The sequence below is a fragment of the Lepidochelys kempii genome, chromosome 24, assembly GCF_965140285.1.
Source record: "Lepidochelys kempii isolate rLepKem1 chromosome 24, rLepKem1.hap1, whole genome shotgun sequence".
NCBI classification, from domain to species: domain Eukaryota; kingdom Metazoa; phylum Chordata; order Testudines; family Cheloniidae; genus Lepidochelys; species Lepidochelys kempii.
Window position 1 is genome coordinate 16,970,339 of NC_136403.1, and position 20,854 is coordinate 16,991,192.

Consider the following 20,854-nt stretch of genomic DNA (forward strand, 5'->3'; position numbering starts at 1 on the left):
CACACCACAACCCCCGCCTTAGCCAAGAGCCCCCTCCCATACTCCGAACCCCTCGGCTCTACCCCCCAGTCTGGAGCCCCCTCCTGCACCCAAAACCCCTCAATCCTGGTCTGAGCCCAAAGACTGCACCCCCAACCAGAGCCCTCACCCACTCCCGCAGCCCAGCCCACTGTCTCAGCCCGGAGCCCCCTCCCGCACCTGAACCCCTCATTTATAGCCCCACCCCAAAGTCTGCACCCGCACCCGGAGCCCTCACCCCCTTCCGCACCCCAACCCCCTGAGCCAGTCCAGTGAAAATGAGCGAGTGAGGGGGGACGGGGGGGTGGGGGCAGATGGAGTGAGCCTGGGATGGGCCGCGTGAAGTCATCAACCAGCTGAATGTGCCGGAGCTGCCCAGTGGGGCTCACAGCCAGCGAGGGGCCATGTCCACATGACGGAGCCGGACGGTGACAGGGAGACATTCAGGCCACGAAAGAAATTCCAGGTGGAAGTGACGAATCTGTCACTTCCGGGACTGCCACGAGGCACCCCAAAGCGCGGAGCCTGGTGCAGTCTCATGCCCCTGGGAGCCCTCCAGACCACCCGGGAGATTTAAAAGGGTCTGGGGCTCCCTTTTAAATCACCCGGGCCCCTAGGCAATTGTCCCCTTTGCCCCCTGCTGTTGGCAGGCCTGGAGACATTGGTGCAGCCACGTTTGTGGGCAGGGGGAGGAGAGGGGGAAAATCCCTGGTGGGTCTCTCCCCAGAGACCGGGGCCAGCCCCTCGCTGGAATCAGTCCCCCTCTCTGACCAGCCAACCCCTTCCCGGCAGGCAGAGATCAGAGGGCCTTCGTCCTCACTAGAAGCTGTTCTCCAGCCGGCCTGGGCTGACTAACCGAGCTGTCCACGGTGGAAGGGGGGATGGAAAATAACCCGCCCATAAGCTGTTCCCCGTTCACAGACACGGGGAAAACAGCCCAGGCCCTGGAGAGGGAGCTCAGAGACATGCTGGCACTAGGGGTGAGCCAGCCGACCACCAGCCCTCGGCGTCTCCCGTGGGCTTGGTCCCCAAGAAAGACGGATCGATACGAGGGGGGGGAGGGATAGCTCAGTGGTTTGAGCATTGGCCTGATAAACCCAGGGTTGTGAGTTCAATCCTTAAGGGGACCATTTGGGATCTGGGGCAAAAATTGGGGATTGGTCCTGTTTTGAGCAGGGGGTTGGACTAGATGACCTCCTGAGGTCCCTTCCAACCCTGGTATTCTATGATTCTGTGCGGACTGTCAGAAGCTCAGCGCCATCGACTTGTCAAATACCTGCCCCATGCCTCGGCCTGAGGAGACCCTAGACCACTTGGGGGGTGCCCGGTACCTTACTACTGCGGATCTCACCAGGGGCTACTGGCTGGTGCCTTTGGACCCAGATGCCAGGTTGAAATCTGCTCCCATCACCCCTGTGGGGCTCTGTGAGTTCCTGGTCCTGCCTTTCAGCCTCTAGGGGGCGCCGGCCACCTTCCAGCACCGGTGGGTCAGTTACTGTGGGGGGTGGACGACTTTGCCCTGGGGGGCATTGATGAATGGTAAGACCCATTGTTCCATGTTCTCTGTGTATATAAAATCTCCCCGCTGTATTTTCCACGGCATGCATCCGATGAAGTAGGCTGTAGCTCACGAAAGCTCATGCTCAAATCCATGTGTTAGTCTCGAAGGTGCCACAAGTCCTCCTGTTCTTTTTATTGCTGGTATCTGTGTCTTCAGCCAGACCTGGGGCGGGAGGCTGTGTCCCAGGGGGCGAGGGGGCTGGGCTGTCTCCGGGAGGCAGGACTGACGGTCAAAGCTGGAAAGGGACAGGTGGGGATGGCAGAGGTGTCGTACCTGGGCCACAAGGTGGGAAGCGGTTGCCTAAAGCCCCAGCCGGCCTTGGTGGAGGCGATCGGAGATTGGCCCGTTCCCCAGACCAAGAAACAGGCCCAGGCCGTGATGGGGACCGCAGGGCACTGGCGGAGGTTTGTGTCCCCCCGTCATCTCCCTCGCAGCTCCCATCATGGAGCTGTGTACGAAGGGCGAGCCGGACACAGTGATCTGGACCGAGCCGTGCTGGGGGGTTCTCTGTGCGTGGAAGGAGGACTTGGGCCAACCCTTTCTGGTGCTCACAGACCCCTCAGACACAGGGCTGGGCAGGTGGCTGATGCAGGCCGATGCAAAGGGGCAGAGACACCCCGTCGTGTACCTGGGCAGGAAGCTGCTGCCAGGGAGCGGAAGTATGCGGCTGTGGGGGGGACCCTTTGAAACCTGCAGCCGTAAGTATTTGGGCAGCGCTTGACTGTGTACACCGACCACTCGCCCCGACGGGCTGCACCAAATGAAAGGGACTAATGCCCAGCTTGTGAGATGGAGTCTGAGCCTCCAGGATTACGAGGTGGAGGTGGGCCTTGGGATGGGGGTGCAAATGTTCTAGCCTAGGCTTTGTCCCGGAGAGGGGTACCTGAAATTCCCCGGGTCCCTGGCTGAAATGACCCCGCTCAGTCCAGACTCGAAGGGGGAAGAGAAGGGAGAAAGTGGGAGATTCCATTACTGTTTTGCATGAATCCTGCGGGTGCCTCAGTTTCCCTGTGTGCTGTGTGTGTAACGAGGTGGGGGGAGAGTGGGATTGTGGTTGCAGAGGGCCAGGTGTGACCTCGCCTGGCAGCCTGGACCCCGGACACCAGCCTGGACACTGTGGAACTTCGCAACCAGTGACCGGGAGGCCCAGCCCATGTTGGGAGCCAGCCGGTTGTGGCCCGTGGGAGGACAAAGGACGGAGGAGAGCGGGCCCCGGAAGGCAGCTGGTTCTGGCCATTCGGGGAACAAGGGATGGAAGAGAGGGGGCCCAGGTGACCTTTTTGACCAGGAAGAAAGACAAAGGGTGGAGGAGGCGCTGGTGGGGGAGGGGATGTAGGGGGCTCAGCTGGAGGGAGGTCGCTTCTGGCCTGGGGACATAGAGGGGTTGAGCTCCCTGGACAGGGACAGGCCCACCTGGAGTGTGCTGAGCCTGGCCAGGCCCGAGGGCCCTGAGAACGGCCTGGGCTGGGTTCAGACGTTCAATAAACCCTTCTGTGTTACGCTGGCAGTCACTGCGGGGTAGAGATCAGGGCGGGGGCGTAACTGCCTCTGAGTGGGGAGGCCCCCGGGGTGCAGAGCGAGGGGGCTCCCTGCGGGGGCTGATGGCGAGACACAGGTGTCACGGAGTCCCCGGGCGATGCTCTGGACGGCTCCCCAGGAAGCCAGGCAGGACTCTGGGGAGTCTCCTCTCGGGGAGCAGCCTGTCTGCAGGACACACAGCTCCCCCGGCTCCCCCTTCCTGGGTCTGATCTCGGAGCATTCAGCCTCCTCTGCCCCTCCCTGCGCTTCCCACAGCCAGTCCGCCCGGGCGGGGCTCCTGGGGGGGCCAGAGCGTCCTGCCCCCCAACTCCGCAGTCAGACGTGACTCTCAGCCAGCCAGGAAAACAGAGGTTTATTAGACGACAGGAACATGGTCTAAAACAGAGCTTGTAGGTGCAGAGAACAGGACCCCTCAGCTGGGTCCATTTTGGGGGGCAGTGAGCCAGACAACCACGTCTGCACTTCACTCCATGTCCCAGCCAGCCCCAAACTGAAACTCCCTCCAGCCCCCCCTCCTCTGGGCTTTGTCCCTTTCCGGGCCAGGAGGTCACCGGATTCCTTTGTTCTCCAACCCTTTAGTTCTCACCTTGCAGGGTGGGGGGAAGGGCCCAGGCCATCAGTGGCCAGGAAACAGGGTGTCGGCCATTCTCTGTGTCCAGACCCCTGCACACACCTGCCCTCTAGGGCTCTGCAAGGATCATACACCCTTATCCCACCCCCTAGATACTTAAGAACTGCATAGGGGAAACTGAGGCACCCCCACACTATTCAGAGGAAACATTAAGAACAGTCCTGCTTCGTCACATCTCTCCCCCCTTCAAGGCCGAACTGAGTGGGGTCACATTAGCTGGTGACCTGGGGAAGTTCGAAGCCATCAATGTTCCCATGGATGCCCCAGCATCTCTCCCGTTTCTTGGTAGGAGTTACACCAGGCCCTTCCAGTTTCACGCCCTCCCTTAGGTCGGGGGTGGTCGATAGCACTCGCACGCCGCATGTGGGAAGGTTTATGCGGCCCATGCCCTTTGGCCACCCCAAAAGCCCCAGGGGTCAAACTGGGATCGGGTCTTCTCCCAGCTCTCCAGTCTGGAGGGCTGCAATTAGGGCTCTCTTGGTTAAGAGTCCCCATCTTGACCTGGGCCACATACTGTTCACTTACAGAATCAGCATGGAGACATCCCTTTCTCCACAATCTTGTCTCCCCAACAAGCTGGCCAAACACAGCCACTTGGTTATAGGACTGTTTAACTTTCTTAACCGCTTTCACTCCATCTGAGACTTTCTCAAAGCTCTTCACACTGGATCTTTCAACAGGAAAGTCAGTGGATCCATTCACAACAGAAAATTTCTGGCTGTTAGGAAATAGAACTTTCTTGATTAAATCACTTTCACACCCTTCAGTAAACTGCTTGCAAAGACTCCATGAGGATTCCTTTCCCGAGGGCTTTTCTAGGCAACAATTCACCCCTCACAGAAATTCTGCCCTTACCCTCTTCACCGAGGGCTTGCTCTAGAGGAACACTTTCCTGAGCAACAACAGACTCTTTCTGGGTCTCCCTTACATCCAGAATTACCTCTGGCCCATCAGGCGGATTCCTCCACAATCCCCTTTCAGGCAAACTTACAGACTTCCTAGAGAAAAGGTCAGAAGCCTTCTCCTTCCCTTTGCCACATACAAGCTCAGGAATCTTTTCCTTCTTGCTACAGGTTTCCTGGATTCAAATTCAAACCCTTGGCCATTACAGGAGCAGGGCCTGGATCCTGTCCCAAAGAGACACATTCACTCCCCAACAGGGTTTTGCAGCTGATATCCTGGAGAACCCCAACGACCAGCCAGCCCCACCCCTCCTGTGTCTGCACAGGGATCTGGGCCATAGGCAGGGCGAGGGGCTTCGTCCCTGGGACCCTCACTCAGCTCACACTTCCCTCAGCATCTCAGGCTGCACCACCCAGGGCCTGACAACAGTCCTCTCTGTCCCAGGGTCTCGCCACCCCCGGAATGTCTCCCCATTGACCATCCCCTTCCGCTCCCACTGGGGGTCCGAGGGGCCTGGCCCCAGGGAACTCCACACAGACAGATAGGTTGGGGTCAGGAGTGGGAGCCTGTCCACCTCCCCACCCATCTGGCTGACAGAGTCTATGGTCTTGGGACCCAGCAAGGGAGCTAGACACCGGGGCTCTTCCGCAGGGTCCCCCTGGTTCAAATCACCAGCCTGCTCAAAGGCAGTGAGGTGGCATCCACATCCCCCCACTCCTTAACCAGGGGCAGCAATTTAGTCTCGAGGTTCCCTGCAGAACTGGCCCCCCAAGGTCTATCCCCACTCACCCCTGGGAGGTCCCCTAGGCCTCTCCGCTCCCCCATCGCCAGTTCATGCTGCTGCTTCTGCAGCTTTCTCGGGCTCTCGCTGTCTCTCACAGTCCTCTTGCTCTCTTGGACTCAGCTCCAATCCCGTCCATCTCCGATCCCCCGATGGGGAACCCGATCGTGAAGACCCCCGTCTGGTCGGGGACAGGAGTCTTGGGGGTGCCTGGCTCCCACTCCAGCTGCTCCCAGATCCTGCTGTAGCCCCATTTGGGGTCAGGAATCTGTTCCTTAGAGCCGTCATCCTCCTCCAGCTGCACGATGAACTGTGCCTTGGTGAACTTCCCAATGCGCAACCCTCTCTTTCTGCACAGGGTTACAATGTCCTTCTTCGGGAGACGGTGACAGGCCATCACTCTGCTCTTCCCAAGCTGTTGTGGACTCACAGGCCTGTGTGCTCTCAGCTCCCCACGGTTTCCAGGGAGAACCCCTAGCGTGCCAGCCCTTCTCGAGGTCACCCCCTCTTTGCCAGGGTCGAGCGGCAGACTCCTCCCCTCTGGGACCGCTCGCTGCAATCCCCAGGGGACCCTGTTACTGCAAAAGTCCTTCTCTCTCCCAGGGCCAAGCCGCAGGTTCCTCTGCCCCTGAAACTGCTCACCACAGTCCCCAGGGAGACCCCATTACTGCACAGTCCTTCTCGCTGGTCACACACCCCCAGGGGTTAACCGCCCCCCGAAATCACTCCTCTCTGAGCCTTCAGCACGCCTGGTCCTCGTCAGTCCCCCTTCGTTTTACTGCTCCCCAGTCACTTACTGCAGGAAGCGCCACCCACGGGGTGCAGAACATCCCACCGCTCCCACCAGTTGTCTCCTTTCTGTGAGCAGCCTGTCTCCAGGGCACACAACTCACACAGCTTTCACCTTTCTGGGTCTGACCTCGGAGCATTCAGCATCCTCTGCCCCTCTGTGCGCTTCCCACAGCGAGTCCACCCAGGCGGGGTCCTGGGGAAGCCAGAGGGTCCTGAACCCCAACTTCGCAGTGAGATGTGACTCTCAGCCAGCCAGTAAAACAGAAAGTTTATTAGATGACAGGAACATGGTCTAAAACAGAGCTTGTAGGTGCAGAGAACAGGACCCCTCAGCCAGGTCCATTTTGGGGGGCAGTGAGCCAGACAACCCCGTCTGCCCTTCACTCCATGTCTCCAGCCAGCCCCAAACTGAAACCCCCTCCAGCCCCTCTTCCTTTGGGCTTTGTCCCTTTCCCGGGCCAGGAGGTCACCTGATTCCTTTTTTCTCCAACCCTTTAGCTCTCATCTTGCAGGGGGGAAGGGCCAGGCCATCAGTTGCCAGGAAAGAGGGTGTCGGCCATTGTCTGTGTCCAGACCCCTGTACACACCTGCCCTCTAGGGCTCTGCGACAATCATACACCCTTATCCCACCACCTAGATACTTAAGAACTGCATAGGGGAAACTGAGGCACCCCCACAATATTCAGAGGAAACATTAAGAACAGTCCCGCTTCGTCACACAGGGTAGCGATCGGGGGGGGGCGTTGCTCCCTCTGGGGGTGGAGGACCCTGGGGTGCAGAGTGAGGGGACTCCCTGAGGGGGCCCAAGGCAGAGACCGGCCAGCTCAGAGGTGTGGTCCCAGGAGGTGCTGGGGCCAGAGGGCCTAGCCCCGGAGAGAGAGTGAACCTTCCCAGGAGGCTGTCATGCCGAAAAAGGGTCACTCCCAAGGGCCATATAGAGCCGAGCGAGAGTGAGCCCTGGGAGTCCGTGACAGCTGGGTGCTGTCCAGACACAGCGAGAGACGGGCCCTGCCCAACTGAGATCAGGGCCCCGTGTGCCAGGCACTGCCCACACATACAGCGAGAGCTAGTCCCTGTCCTAGCTGAGATCAGGGCTGTGTTATGCCCAGCCCTGCTGTCATAAACATAAAGGGAAGGGTAAACACCTTTAAAATCCCTCCTGGCCAGAGGAAAAACCCTTTCACCTGTAAAGGGTTAAGAAGCTAAAGGTAACTTCGCTGGCCCCTGACCACAATGACCAATGAGGAGACAAGATACTTTCAAAGCTGGAGGGGGGAGAAACAAAGCCTCTCTCTCTCGGTCTGTGGGATGCTTTTGCCGGGGAAAGAACAGGAATGGAGTCTGAGAACTTAGTAAGTAATCTAGCTCGAGACGCGTTCGATTCTGATTCCTTTAAATAGCTGATAAAATAAGCTGTGCTGAATGGAATGGATATTCCTGTTTTTGTGTCTTTTTGTAATTTAAGGTTTTGCCTAGAGGGGTTCTCTCTGTTTTGAATCTGATTACCCTGTAAGGTATTTACCATCCTGATTTTACAGAGGTAATTCTTTTTACTTTTTCTTCTATTAAAATTCTTTTTAAGAACCTGATTGTTTTTCATTGTTCTTAAGATCCAAGGGTTTGGTCTGTGTTCACCTATGCAAATTGGTGAGGATTTTTATCAAACCTTCCCCAAGAAAGGGGGTGTAAGATTTGGGAGGATTTTGCGGGGAAAGACATTTCCAAATGGGCTCTTTCCCAATTATATCCCTGTTAGACGTTTGGTGGTGGCAGCGAAAGTCCAAGGGCAAAAGGTAAAATAGTTTGTACCTTGGGGAAATTTTAACCTGAGCTGGTAAAAATAAGCTTAGGAGTTTTTCATGCAGGTCCCCACATCTGTACCCTAGAGTTCAGAGAGGGGAAGGAACCTTGACACCTGCCCAGAAACCAACTGCGATCGGGGCCTTCCCAGGGGAAAGGCAGAAGTGAAAACTGATTCTTCACTGCACACAAATAAGTCATAGTTGTTATTGGCCCTTTGTTAAAAAAGTAGCAGGGACAAAAAAGACACATGAAAATCTATTTCAAGGAACAGCTTGTAAAGCGTGAATTTTACAGTCAGATGCTTTTGGCTTTGGAGTGAACATGTTACCTTGAATAGAGCATCGTTATTAAGAATTTATAATCACATGGCACTGATTGACCTAGACAGAGATCAGGGCCCATTGTGCCAGGGGCTGCCCAGACACACAGTCCCTGCCCCGAGGGGTTTAGAACATAACTAGCCCAGGACACCATTATTATCCCAATTTTCAAAGTGAGGAAACTGAGGCCAGACAGATGCAGCAACTGGCCCAACCTCACCCACAGCATTTTCAGTGGAGCAGGGACGAGAACCCAGGAAGCCTAAGTACCAGGCCAGCACCTTAGACACAAGCCCGTCCCTCCACTCTTGCCAGCTGCTGCCCCTGAGATGGAAAATGCTCTCCATCTGTGAAACGAGTTGGTGGGGGCTCAGGCAGGGTAGAAGAGAGATGCTCTATGGCTGTGAGGTGAGAGGCTCTCTTTCACTCTGGGGCAGTGGGGTTTGGGAGGGGGCAGGCTTTGGGACCCGGCTGCAGAGGACTCTGGGATACCTCCCCACAATGCAGCGCTCCAGCATCTCGAAGGCCTAGTTGACTCCACTCTGAGTCCGGAGCAGGGAGCAGGAGGAGCAGGGATTTGGACACAGGTTTCCCATGTCCAGGGTCCAGCCCTGGGCTGACCCCTTCCCCCCTTCCCTCCTTGTTGTGACTGCCCCCGCACTGGACAGGCCGGAGACGCCCAGCCTGGGCCCATGGGGCGAGGGGGCTATTTCAATCGGATCTCGGAATATTCCGTGGCGGGGGCTTCCGGAGGCTCCCCCCCTTTGCGCTGCAGCTTGGAGAAGTCGATGGAGGCGTAGTGCAGCTCCTCCGGCTCCCCGGGGCCTAGCGGGCCCTGAGCTGCTGCAGCCGAGTCCTGGACGCCTTTGGTCCGGCCGGCGGCTGGAGTGTTGTGATCCTGGGTGAGAAGCAAGGCAGAGACACCAGGCAGAGGCTTGCATCCACCCTGCTGAGCTGATTGCATGGGCTGCCCCCGGCCTGGTTTCCCCCACCCTCCATGCAAATGCATTTCCTGCATCGGGCGTGCACTAGCCAGAGGCGGGGGGGATTGGGTGCGTTTCACACGCGCTGCATGCGTGAGCCGATCCCATGCCGGCACCAGCTCAGTTAATGCCTCCCCTGCCTGACCCCCACAGGCCACGCATTGGCAAGACGCACGGGGCGCGGGGGGGGGGGGGGGAGTTGCATTTTACCAGCAGCGCCGGTTAAATGAACGCACTCATTGCATTGCCTGCACCAGCCACGCATAAGCCAGAGGTTGGGGTGGTGTGCATTTTAGACCTTGTGCATGCGTGATTTGATCCCAGGCGTCTTGTGGTTGCCCAGCCCATACTGATGGGTTCATTGCATTTTCTGAAAGCTGCAACACACACAGAACACCCTGCAGGCACTGTCGGGGGGCCCAAGCTAGTGGCAGGGGTGCGTTACTTGCCCTGGGCACGCATGGGGCGTTGGGTGCCCTGGTAAAAGCCTGGCTTATAGTCCTGCATTCATGCAGGGGGTGGGAGGGAGGAGAAGAACTGGAGGGGGGCAGAGACGGGGTGGGGAGGGAAGGGCGGGTGGGCTTGGTCCCCCGCTCCTCCCAGATACATACCATGGGGATGGTGGTGACGTTACCATAGATCCGGCTGGCATCATCTGCCTTGTGCTTGGCCAGGCTCCCATTAGCTGCCTCCCCGGCCTCGGCGTTGGGGGCCACCAGCCGCTGGCCCCGCAGCCTGTGGGGAGACAGATTAGGACGGACTCATGAGACCAGGGCAGGGGTGTATAATAGCCCCATGGGGAGGGAGAAAAGGGGGACACCATTATGGGAGGCTAGAGCGCAGGGGACTGGGATAGGCCAGGGAGACGGGGTGGCAGGGATCTCACAGGGGGGCTGGAATAGCCCTGGGAATATGGCAGGGGATCTCAGGGCAGGGCAGCTGGGGGTCAGGTCAGGAGGCGTCAGACTCACTTGATCACACAGAGCCCGAGAAGGAAGATGCCGATGGCGACCCCCAGCCCACAGGCCACCCCGATGCCCAGCAGGTTGCCAGGCTTCTCCGCACCTGCAACAACACACAGCACGGGGCACGGCTGGGAGAGAACCCAGGAGTCCTGGCTGCCAACTCCCCTGCCTCCAACTCCCCGACCACACCCTTCTTCCAGGGCGGGGGACAGAACCCAGGAGTCCGAGTGTCTCACCTCTCTGCGGGGGGCTGAGTTCAAAGTGCAGGGCGGCGTAGGTCCCGTGGGGGTTGGAGCCGAGGCAGAAGATCCGGGGGCCCCTGTCCCCGCTCCCCGTCCAGCTCAGGGTGCTGACGGCCTCGTCCCCCTGGGCCCATGAGCTGACCTGCAGGGCCCCCCGCGAGCCGTTCCCAGCCAGGGGCTCCCCGTCCACCTGCCACTGAAGCCGGGGTGGGGGGTGGGAGCGCAGGGAGCAGCTGCAGCTGACGCCGGGCCCCTGGCGCTGGCAGGACGTGTTCAGCCCGGTCCCCGGCCGGGGGCTGTCTGGGGAAAGCAGGAGATAAAGGGAGAAATTAATAGTCAGAGAGAGAAACCCAGTGGCAGGGAGTCCTCTGGATTAACCCTACTAATACCCAGGGGCAGGGAGTCCCATAGGTTAACCTTCTAATATCCAGTACCAGGGAGTCCCGTGGGTTCTTCTGCCCTGGGACGTCTTTTCAGCTGGCTCCTGGGAACTGATCTGGTTCCATCCTCAGCCAGCTGCGCTTCACACCAACCCACCTGCTTCTCCAACCTCAGCCTGGGTGCTCACGGCCCTTGGAGACGGCCCAGGAGTCGGTTCAAGCCTCAGCTGCCCCGCTTGGGGCTGCTCTTGCAGCAGCTAATTAACTATGGCACAGGGGAGGTTGGCTCTGTCTCCGGTTAAAGGGGCCAGGCACCCTGCGACACCAGCTAGAACTCAGTGGCGAGGAGTCCCACGGATTAACACTGCTACTCTCCAGTGTCAGCGTCCCAGGGCTGAACCCCACTCACACTCGACGAGCAGCTGGAATGTCCCCTGGGCAGAGCTCTCCTCGTTCCGGGCCCAGCACCCGTACAGCCCCCCGTCCTCCGCCGTCACGTTGGGCAGTTCCAGCTGCAGCTGATTCTCCCCCGTGGGGCGGGCGCCCTCGACGGCTCGGCCCCCCCTCACCCAGCCCAGCACAGCCGGGGGGTTGCTGGCGACGGAGCAGAGGAACCGCAGGGAGTCGCCCTCCCGGGCTGTGAGTTGTGAGCCGTTCCCCACCGGGGTGCCGGGATCTGGGAACAGGAATAACACAGAGCCACTCGCACCCTGAGCCAGCCAGGCCCTGCCTGGGGGCCGGATTGGGGCCAGCGCCCCCTAGAGGGGGAAGGCCGCATGCCCCTTGCCCTGCCCCCTAGCGATACCTTGGAACAGCTGGGGGTCGCTCCTGTTGGCTCTGGAGACGGTGATTTGCAGAGTCCTCTCTAGAGCTGAAATACCCACGGCAACATATTAGATTGGAGAGCGCCCCCCACGGACCCCCTGCTCCGCTGCCCAGCACCCCCCACTGCCCACCTGCCCACCTGCAGCCCCGCGCCCCCCATGGATCCCCCACCCACCCCCTGCAGCACAGCCCCCCCTCCTGACCACCGCCACCCCCTGCAGCCCAGCACCCCCCACTGGGGCCCCTCTGTCTCACCCAGCACCCCCAAATGCCTTACACCGCACGTGCACACACAGGGCCCGGCTGGCCGACCCAAAGGGATTCTTCGCCCAGCACCGATACTCCCCAGCGTCCCCTCTGCTGAGATTCGGCAGCTCCAGGCGCCCGGCCCCTCCCTGGCCGGGGCTCAGGGACTCGTTCCCCTTGGCCCAGCTCAGGGTGGCCTCGGGTCTGCCCCCAGCCTCACAGCCTAGGCTCAGGGAGTCGCCCTCCTGGGTCTCCAGAGACACGACGTCGCCCTCAGCTCCCCAGGCATCTGGCACTGGAAGAGAGGAGCAGGCGGGTTTGGTCCCCCCAGAGATTCCCCACTGTGACAAAGTGGGACTGTTCTTAATGTTTCCTCTGAATATTATGGGGGTGCCTTAGTTTCCCCTATGTACCCAGGGTTGTGAGTTCAATCCTTGAGGGGGCCATTTAGGGATCTGGGGCAAAAATTGGGGATTGGTCCTGCTTTGAGCAGGGGGTTGGTCTAGATGACCTCCTGAGGTCCCTTCCAACCGTGATATTCTATGATTCTATGTAGTTCTTAAGTATCTAGGTGGAGGGATAAGGGTGTATGATCATTGCAGAGCCCTAGAGGGCAGGTGTGTGCAGGGGTCTGGACACAGAGACTGGCCGACACCCTGTTGACTGAGGACATCTGACTGAGGAGTTGAGGAGCAGGACCCTCTGGCTTCCGCAGGAGCCCCGCCTGAGCGGACTCGCTGTGGGAAGGGCACGGAGGGGCAGAGGAGGCTGAATGCTCCGAGGTCAGACCCAGGAAGGTGGAGCCGGGTGAGCTGTGTGTCCTGCAGACAGGCTGCTCCCAGAGAGGAGACTTCCCCAGAGTCCTGCCTGGCTTCATGGGGAGCAGGTCCAGAGCATCGCCCGGGGACCCCGTGACACCCACCAAGGAGCCAAGACGCAGAGTCACTACTGGGGTGGGGTGGGGGGCTGGTTATGCAGGGACCCCTCACCCGGCGCTGAGACCTGGCCCCTCTGGGGTGGGCGCACAATCTCGGTGCCTTGCCATGGCAGCAGGTCTCCGTCGCAGCGATCGGTCCCTAACCCATCTCCTGCCCACTGCCGAGCGCCCCCTTAATGCCACCCCGGGCTCTAGAGAGAGGGAACCAGGCCTGCTCCCCCGACCACTGTCCCCCACAGCCCCGCGGTTCCTCGGGCTCTCCGGACCGCGGGCAGAGTGTGACTCGGAGGCGATCGCTGATTCCCGGGGCTCGCAGCGCAGCCTCTCACCGGGGCGTCCGTTCCTGGTCAGGGTCCCGGTGATGTTGGGGGGGCCGGGCAAGTCTGTAACACAAACCAGAGAGGGAGGATCAGGGGGGCTGGATATCACCGGGTGGGCGGGGGCGCTAGTGATCACTGAGCTTAGACAGGGACCCTCATGTGACGAAGTGGGACTGTTCTTAATGTTTCCCCTGAATAGTGTGGGGGTGCCTCAGTTTCCCCTAGGCAGTTCTTAAGTATCTAGGGGGTGGGATAAGGGTGTATGATCATTGCAGAGCCCTAGAGGGCAGGAGTGTGCAGGGGTCTGGACACAGAGAATGGCCGACACCCTGTTTCCTGGCACCTGATGTCCTGGGCCCTTCCCCCGTGCAAGGTGAGAGCTAAAGGGTTGGAGACCCCCCTTGTGGGTCCTTTGCCTTCTCCGCTGGGTTCGTCTCTCCCCAGCCTTCTCCTTTGGCCCCCGGCCAGGCCTGGGTATTTTGAAAGCAACACCCGGAGGAGCCGGATGCTGGTGCCCTCTGGCCAGGCCTGGCAGGGTCCGTCCACGCTGCCCTCAAAGCCCCGCGGCGCCGAGGCCCAGAGCCTGGGTCCGTTGGGTCGGGCTCGCGGGGCTCGGGCTGCGGGTCTGTGATTGCAGCACGGACGATTCCTCCGAGGCCTGTGTAGACGTTCGGGGTCGGGCTGGGGCCTGGGCTCAGACACGGGGCAGGGCGGGGGGCGAGTTTCCTTCTAAATCTCCCTCCGGCTGATGGGAACAAGGGCCGTCCTTACAGTGAAGCCCGATTTGGTCCTTCACCTCCCAAAGGCGGCTGCTGATTTGCCCTCTGGCCTGGATCTGCAGCGCGGGGGTCACGGGCCAGTTAATGGGGGTTTGCCCTCGGGTAGGGCGGGCCGAGGTCTCTGGGCACGGACCCTGGAGCGTGTTTAGTGCCGGACAGCGACTGGGTCCCGTTAACACTCTGCCCCACAGAGAGCATCCACCGATCCCGGCAGAAAGGGGACGGGGTGGAGGAGAGGCGGTGGGACAGCGCGGGAGGATCTCGGGGGGAGTTGGGGTGTCTGGTGTGAGGGGGGGAATCCCAGCAAGGGGGGACTGGAATAGTGGGTGGATCCCAGCACAGGAGGATTCTGGGGGCAGGGCAGGTCGGGGGTAGAGAGGATCCCAGAGGAGAAGGGCCTGAGGACGGGGCATGTGGATGGGAGGAGGAAGCCATAGCCAACGTGGCAGGAAGGAGTGAAAATCCCAAGAGAGAAGGGGCTGCATGGTGTGGGGGAGAAGGGGTCTGGAGTAGAATTGGCTGAAGGTGCATGGTGGGGGGTGGGGATCCCAGGACAGGGCTGAGTTGGGGGAGGGGCTGTAGGGCAGGGCTGGGGAGCCCAGGGGGGTGTGGATCCCAGCAGGGGGGGCTGGGGCCCGGCATGGAGGGGCTGGGGGGGTCACTCACAGCCGACGTGTAGCCGGACGGTTCTGCGGGTGGAAGGTCCCCGTGGTGGGCGGTAGGTAATTCTGCAGACGAGCTCTTTGCCGTGGTCCCCCGGGGCGGGTGTGAAGCGCAGCGCGGAGCTGCGGGCCCAGGTGTCGTTCGCCAGCAGGGCTGAGACGTCCCGGGCTGTGTCGCTGAACGGCCCCGTCCAGGTGATTCGGGGAGGGGAACCGGAGCAGCGCCCGGGGGCCGTGCAGGTCACAGTCACCGGCTCCCCGGCCAGCAGCGTCCCTGGCAGCCCCCACGCCGGCGAGATCTGGATCTCTGGCTCTTCCGTCAGCCCTGAGACATGGGGAGAGGGGAGAGAATCACTGGGGGACACGGGGCCTTTCCCCCCAGGGGCTCTGGCCACGATCCGGCTCGAAGGCAGGGACTGGCTCAGGGGGGGTGAGGAGCGGTGATTGAGGCTGCTCTTACCTGGAACAGAGATCGCGAGCGTAGGGTGAGCGCGATTGTCATTGGAGACGTAACTGTATTTAAAGTTTCCTTTCTCAACCCTAAGGAAATATCTCCCTGCATCCGTCCGTTGGGCGTCATTGATTTGCAGGGAGCAGTCGCCACGTGCCAGATCCCCCGCCAGCCGGAACCGGCCCTGGGTCTCCTGCGACACCCACTGGCTGGGGTGAGTGCTGGCCACGGGCGGATCCTGGCCCGCAGTTGCGGGCTCCTTGTACCAGTATCCGTAGAGCCAGTCCTGGGGATTGTCGGTGTCGTACCAGGCTGGGTACGCGAAGGTGCAGGGGACGAGAACGCAGAGACCCGTCTGCACCGACACCGACTGCGGCAGCCCCAGGGAATAACCAGACTCCAGGGACAGGGACCCTGCAGGGGACGGAGAGGGATCGAAGTGGGAGCCACAGAGAGCAGAGACCAACCCTGAGCTCCCCCGACACCTCTGCCGGTGCCCTCACTCCCGACCTGCAGCCCCCTGTGAGCCCAGCCCTGGGTCCTCAACCAAACCTCACTCCATTTAGTTTCCATCCCTCCCTACGTCGAGCCCCCTGCCCGCTCCCTGTCGCTCGGTGCCCCCTTGCACCGCACGAGGGCATCGGGCTCCCCTCCCCCTCTGGCCAGTCTCCCTTCCGTGGCCTGGGACAGACCTGGCCCTGCGTAGCGCGGGTTCTGCCCTTCCCCCTGCACTGGGGCTGCAGGGGCTGCTTACTTACCCCTCCAGAGCAGGGCGAGGATCAGGACCCTCAGCGTGGCCATATGGAGGGCAGGACTCCCTTCTCTCCAGGGCGGGCCCTGAGCCGGGAGCTCCCATTCTCCGGCATCCTGCTGTGGAAGCAGGGCTCTGCCCATGGCTGGGGCGTCCAGCTGGGACAGACCTAGAGACAGACGGCGGGGTGGGGGGGTGGGAAGTGTGAGAGCAGAGGCTGTTGTGGGGGGACAGATCTGCCTGGGGGACCATCAGTGCTGCTGGGCTCTGCAGGGGGCTGATCTGGGGCTGCTGGCAGTGCAGTGACCCCCCCAAATCAGCAGATGGTCCCGAGAGATCGTGGGTTAAAAAAATCCTTAGTTTGGTGACAAAACCTGAGATTTTTTCACTAAGAATCATGAGATCAGCCAGAAAATCCCGAGCTGGTGAGAGAAGATGGTGGGAAGGCAGCGCTGCTCAGAGCCTGCTCTGCTTCCATCTTCCCACAAACACCAACACACGAGCGGGCGGCCAGCGAAGTTACCACGGACGGCAAAGGGGAAGGGCGTCAGATCAGGAGAAGGAAAGAACCCGTCAGAGATGTTCCGACCAATTTGAATGAATTCAAATCAGTGGGGCAGGACGCATGGATGCCAGGAGAGGTCACAGAAGATGGGAAAAGGGCTAACGGGGTGGCCATCTTTAAAAGGGGGAAAAGGAGGAGCCGGGGAATTATAGACCAGTCAGCCTGACCCTGACACCTGGAACGCTATTAGAGCAATGTATAAAACCTTCAATTTGTGAGGACGAAGGGGTGTTCACCAGCATGGATTTGCCAAGAACGAATCCTGCCAAACGAGCTTGATTTCCTTCTTTCACAAGGTAACTGGTTGGTGGCCGGGGGAAAGTGGTGGATATAATACCCCTGGACTTCATCAAGGCTTTTGACACCGTCGCATGTGGCATTCTCATAAGTAAGCTGGAGAAGACTTCTGAAGGAACTCAAATGTGAAACTGCAGAACAACTAACTGTTATTTGAGCTATCATTTAAATCAGCTTCTGTACTGCCGTTCTTATGGAGAAATGTGGGCTCGGTGGAACTACCATTAAGTGGATACGTAACTGGTTAAAAAACCACAAACAAGGAGTAAAGACATGGGATTGGAGGGAGGTCCCATGTGGGGCTCCAGAGGGATCTGTTCTGGTTCCTGTGTTGTTTAACATCTTTATCAACGACCTGGATGTCAGACTAGGGAGCAGACTGATCACATCTGCAGATGACACAAAGCTGGGGGGAGTTGCCAACGCTTTGGAGGATGGAGCTAAAATTCTGATAAATTGGAGAACTGGGCTGTAGACGAGACAATGAAATTCGTCACGGACAAATGGAAGTTGCTCCCCTTGGGGGAAAAAAAAACAACTGCACAAATATAGGATGGAGAAGAACTGGCCGGGCAGCAGCACCACTGAGAAGGAGCTGGGAGTTGGGGTGGATCACAACCTCGACAGGAGTCAGCAATGTGATGCTGTTGCAAAAAAAATGCATTTTTGGGTCGCATTACCAGAGGCAGAGCATGCCAGTCCCGGGAGGTGCCAGTCCCACTCTACTCAGCGCTGGCTAGGCCTCAGCTGGAGGACTGTGTCCAGTTTCGGTCACCAATGTGTAGAAAGGATGCAGAGAAACTGGAAAGGATCCAGAGGTGAGGGAGAAAGATGATCAAAGGGATGGAACGCGAGCCCGAGGGGCACAGCCTGAAGGAACTGGGTGCGGTTAGTTTGGAAAAGAGATTGGGGGAGGGGGACATGATCGTGGTTTTCAAATACTGGAAAGGCTGCCAGAAAGAAGCTGGAGAAAAGTTGTTTTCTCTGGCCCCAGAGGACAGGACAAGGAGCAACAGGTTCAAACTACTGCAGAGTTGATTTTTATTAAATCTCAGGGAAAACTCCCCAGCTGTGAGAGTAGTCAGACAATGGACCAGACACCCAAGGAGGTCGTGGAAGCTCCTTCACTGAAGGGTTTCGGGAGGAGGCTGGACAGCATCTGTCTGGGATGGGTTAGACCCAACAAATCCTGCATCTTGGACTAGGTGACCCCTGCAGTCCCTTCTTACGCTGTGGGTCTGTGATTCTAGGATTCGCTAATAAATCCCGAGATTTAATATGAATGTCATGACAACCCCCCTCCCCGAAATTCGCTAATAAATCCAGAGGTTTGCTTTACAATTCCTGCAATTGGCTAAAAATTGAGATTTTTTCTAAGAACCCTGAGACTGGCTTTCAAAATCCACAGATTTGTGCTTTCTCTTTGCACACCCTCTTTTCTGTAGCCCGTTGGCTCTTCCCCCCACCACAGTGCTGGTGTCACCCCCGCACGGTGAATGGCTTGCTTTTGCAGGGACCCCGTGGAGCCAGATGGCCTGGATGCGCGTAAAGCATCCCCGGAGGGTGGGGGGAGAGTGCAGAGAGCTGACGGCTCCCCCCTCTGCAGCCAGGGCGGGGCACTAATGCTGCCCCCCGTGCCCCACAGCTGTCTCCCCCGCTGCTCCTCCTGCAGCTGGGACTCTCCTCCCCCACTCTTCGGAGAATGGGAGGGGCCCCTCCCCCCACCCCACCACACTCTTGTGGGAATAGTTTGGGCCACTCCCGCCCTCCCACTACTCACCTGTGAAAATGGTATTGGCCACTCACCCCTTCCCCCCTCCTCACCTGTTAATGTGTTTTGGGCCGCTCCCCCTCACCCCTCCTTTCCTTTTAAAATGGTATAAGCCACTCTCCTCCTCCCCCTTCCCTTTCTGTGCAAATGGTACGGGGCAATGGCCCCTCGCACCCCCATGAAAATGGTACAGTCCACTTCCCCCTTTGCCTCCCCACCTAAAAACTCCTCTCAGCTCCTGAGGGAGGAGCTGTCTCCCTCCTGTAGCAGCTCTGATTGGCTGCCCTTCTTCAGGAGGCGGGGCAAGTGGGCAGGGCAGCCAATCAGAGGGAGGTTCCCCTTCTGCGCAAAGCGGGAGGTCTGCAGCTTTGGGGCCGGTCACTGGTGCAGTGAGCTGGGCGGGTCTCAGCCTGGATTCCCCCATGGCCCATGAACCATCCTCTGCCAGAGCAGGGTGGGATGGGCCCTGTTGCTCAGGGCTGGAGGGGCAGGCAGGGGCTGTCCCCAAGAGATCCAGCCACCATCCCCTTCTCTGGGGCAGGAGCCTGCTCGGGCTTGAGGGGCACTGGCAGAGCTGTGGGGGCAGGGAGCCCGGGGCTGGGATAAGAAGGGGCTGCGGGTCGAGATTGAGGGGCACCCTAGTCTTCACAGAGCATCCAGCTCCCTCCCCCACCCTAGTTCCACTCACCCCTAGGCCTGCGGAGGGGGGCCCAGGCCTGGCTCTCCCACCCTGCAGCCCGGGTTCCCCAGGGTTTGTGACTCAGAGCCTGGGGAAGCGGCATGCACAGGAATATGAAAGCAGAAGTGGGTGCGGATGAGGAAGCAGGGGAGCTGCTCTCTCAGAAACCCCAGCACCAGCATCCTGCCAACTTCCCCTCCCTCTCACTGGGGCTGCCCGCGGCTTCCCTGCAACAGGGGCAGGCTGCATATTGCTTGTGGGGTTGGAAATAGAACCCAGGAGTCCGGCTCTGAGCTCCTCTACATCCCACTCTCCTCCCAGAGCCGTGGATGGAACCCGGGAGTCCTGGCTCCCAGCACCCCCTCCTCTGAGCATTAGACCCCACTCCCCTCCCAGAGCCAGGGATAGAACCCAGGAGTCCTGGTTACCTGCCCCCCATCCCAGCCCTATCCCTTTATTACTGCTGTTTCCAGTCCCACAATAATATTTGAACGCTAGCAGCTCACACCTCTTATCCTACTGAACACGCTGCAGACACTAATCACTCACCTGGAGCTGAGATGCGTCCGCCTCTGGGGTGGGGCGGCTGGGAACAGCGCACTGGAACTGCAGATGCCCAGTTAGGACGGCTAGCCAATCCCGACTACAATGGAAAGAGCCGGGTGCGTGTGGAGACCTGCCTGGCAGGGAGCGGGTGCGAGTGTCAGAGTGAGGGATGGGGCAAGATGTGAGATTTCAAGACAGGAAGGGGAAGTCAGTGTGTGAATCTGGCCCTAGAACGTCTTGCACAAGCCAGTTCCAGTGATTGGAAATCTCAGTACCATCAAGGGGCACTGGCTGGGGGTGGGAGGTGACAATGGGACCCGGGGGTCCTTCCTCTCTAGGGTCTCTCAGCAGGGGAGACGCCAGCAGATTGGATCCCCCCCCTCATTGAGCACAGATGTTTGTTTTCTGTCTCTTGGTTCCTCAAACGCCTCCCAGGTCCCGGATCACTGAGTCTGGGGATTCTCTTGTGATGGGACCCGGGTCATCGGCTGGATCAGGAGAGGCAGCTGGATTCCACGGCCCGCCACAGACTCCGTCCTTCGACTTAAGAGGTGAGATGCAGCTGAATCTGGCCTGGGGGCTGTTTACACAGGGACCTCTCCCCAGCGCTGAGATGTGGCTGCCTCTGGGGTGGGGCTCGGGGGCTGTTTACACAAGGACTCCTTGCCTGGTGTTGAGATACACAAGGGTTTGGGGGAAACCTATAACTAAAAGAAACACAGCACCCACTAGGGGCATTGGGACCAGCCCCAACGGCCAGGCCCTCGCGAGTCTCCCACCCCAGCCAGACCTTGGTCTGCTCTGCCCCAGGCCAGTGGCACGTCAGCTCTGCCCCCCTGCGTGTGGGCACCGGCGGCTGTGCTGGGAAGCTGGTCGCTGAGCGGATCTTGCACAACAGGAAGTTTCCAGTCGGTGAGTTTGCTCCACCTCCGGCCGGTCGGCCCCAGTTCTGGGCTGAGTGAGATCCATTGGACCTAGTTTGGTGGGTTACATTCTGCCTCTGGTTAATCCCCATTTGGTTTCCGACTTTTTTTAATTAGCTGCCTGGGAGGTTTCCCTCGGTTGCTGTTAAATAGATGCCCCACCTGGAGGTGGCTGCATCTCAGC

The 20,854-nt window shown here is 59.5% G+C and overlaps 1 protein-coding gene across 3 annotated transcripts; it reads right to left on the minus strand.

Moving 5' to 3' along the window:
- Nucleotides 1–8,265: 8,265 nt before the first annotated feature.
- LOC140902723 (sialic acid-binding Ig-like lectin 14) lies at nt 8,266–19,894 on the minus strand. Of its 3 annotated transcripts, XM_073323100.1 has the most exons (12): nt 19,751–19,894; nt 15,897–16,058; nt 15,148–15,552; nt 14,692–15,012; nt 13,256–13,309; nt 12,021–12,284; nt 11,724–11,789; nt 11,328–11,594; nt 10,533–10,838; nt 10,303–10,396; nt 9,943–10,066; nt 8,266–9,246 (listed from the first exon to the last, which is right to left on the minus strand). In XM_073323100.1, exons 2-12 carry the CDS (start codon nt 16,030–16,032, stop codon nt 9,055–9,057), a joined length of 2,229 nt encoding a protein of 742 aa, XP_073179201.1. In that variant the 5' UTR covers nt 16,033–16,058; nt 19,751–19,894; the 3' UTR covers nt 8,266–9,054. The 3 variants fall into 3 exon arrangements, with proteins under 3 accessions (XP_073179201.1, XP_073179203.1, XP_073179202.1); XM_073323102.1 differs by lacking the exon at nt 14,692–15,012; XM_073323101.1 differs by lacking the exon at nt 10,303–10,396 and having other exon boundaries at nt 9,090–9,246.
- Between the last annotated feature and the right edge of the window lie 960 nt (nt 19,895–20,854).

What these genes read in the sequence shown, in the direction of transcription:
- LOC140902723 (XM_073323100.1), bottom strand. Translation starts at nt 16,032, where the DNA reads ATGGGCAGAGCCCTGCTTCCACAGCAGGATGCCGGAGAATGGGAGCTC. An exon ending in GACCAGGAACGGACGCCCCG is followed by an intron (nt 12,285 to 13,255) that starts GTGAGAGGCTGC and finishes CCTCTCTTCCAG; the next exon opens with TGCCAGATGCCTGGGGAGCT. An exon ending in ACGTCACCACCATCCCCATG is followed by an intron (nt 9,247 to 9,942) that starts GTATGTATCTGG and finishes CTTCTCACCCAG; the next exon opens with GATCACAACACTCCAGCCGC.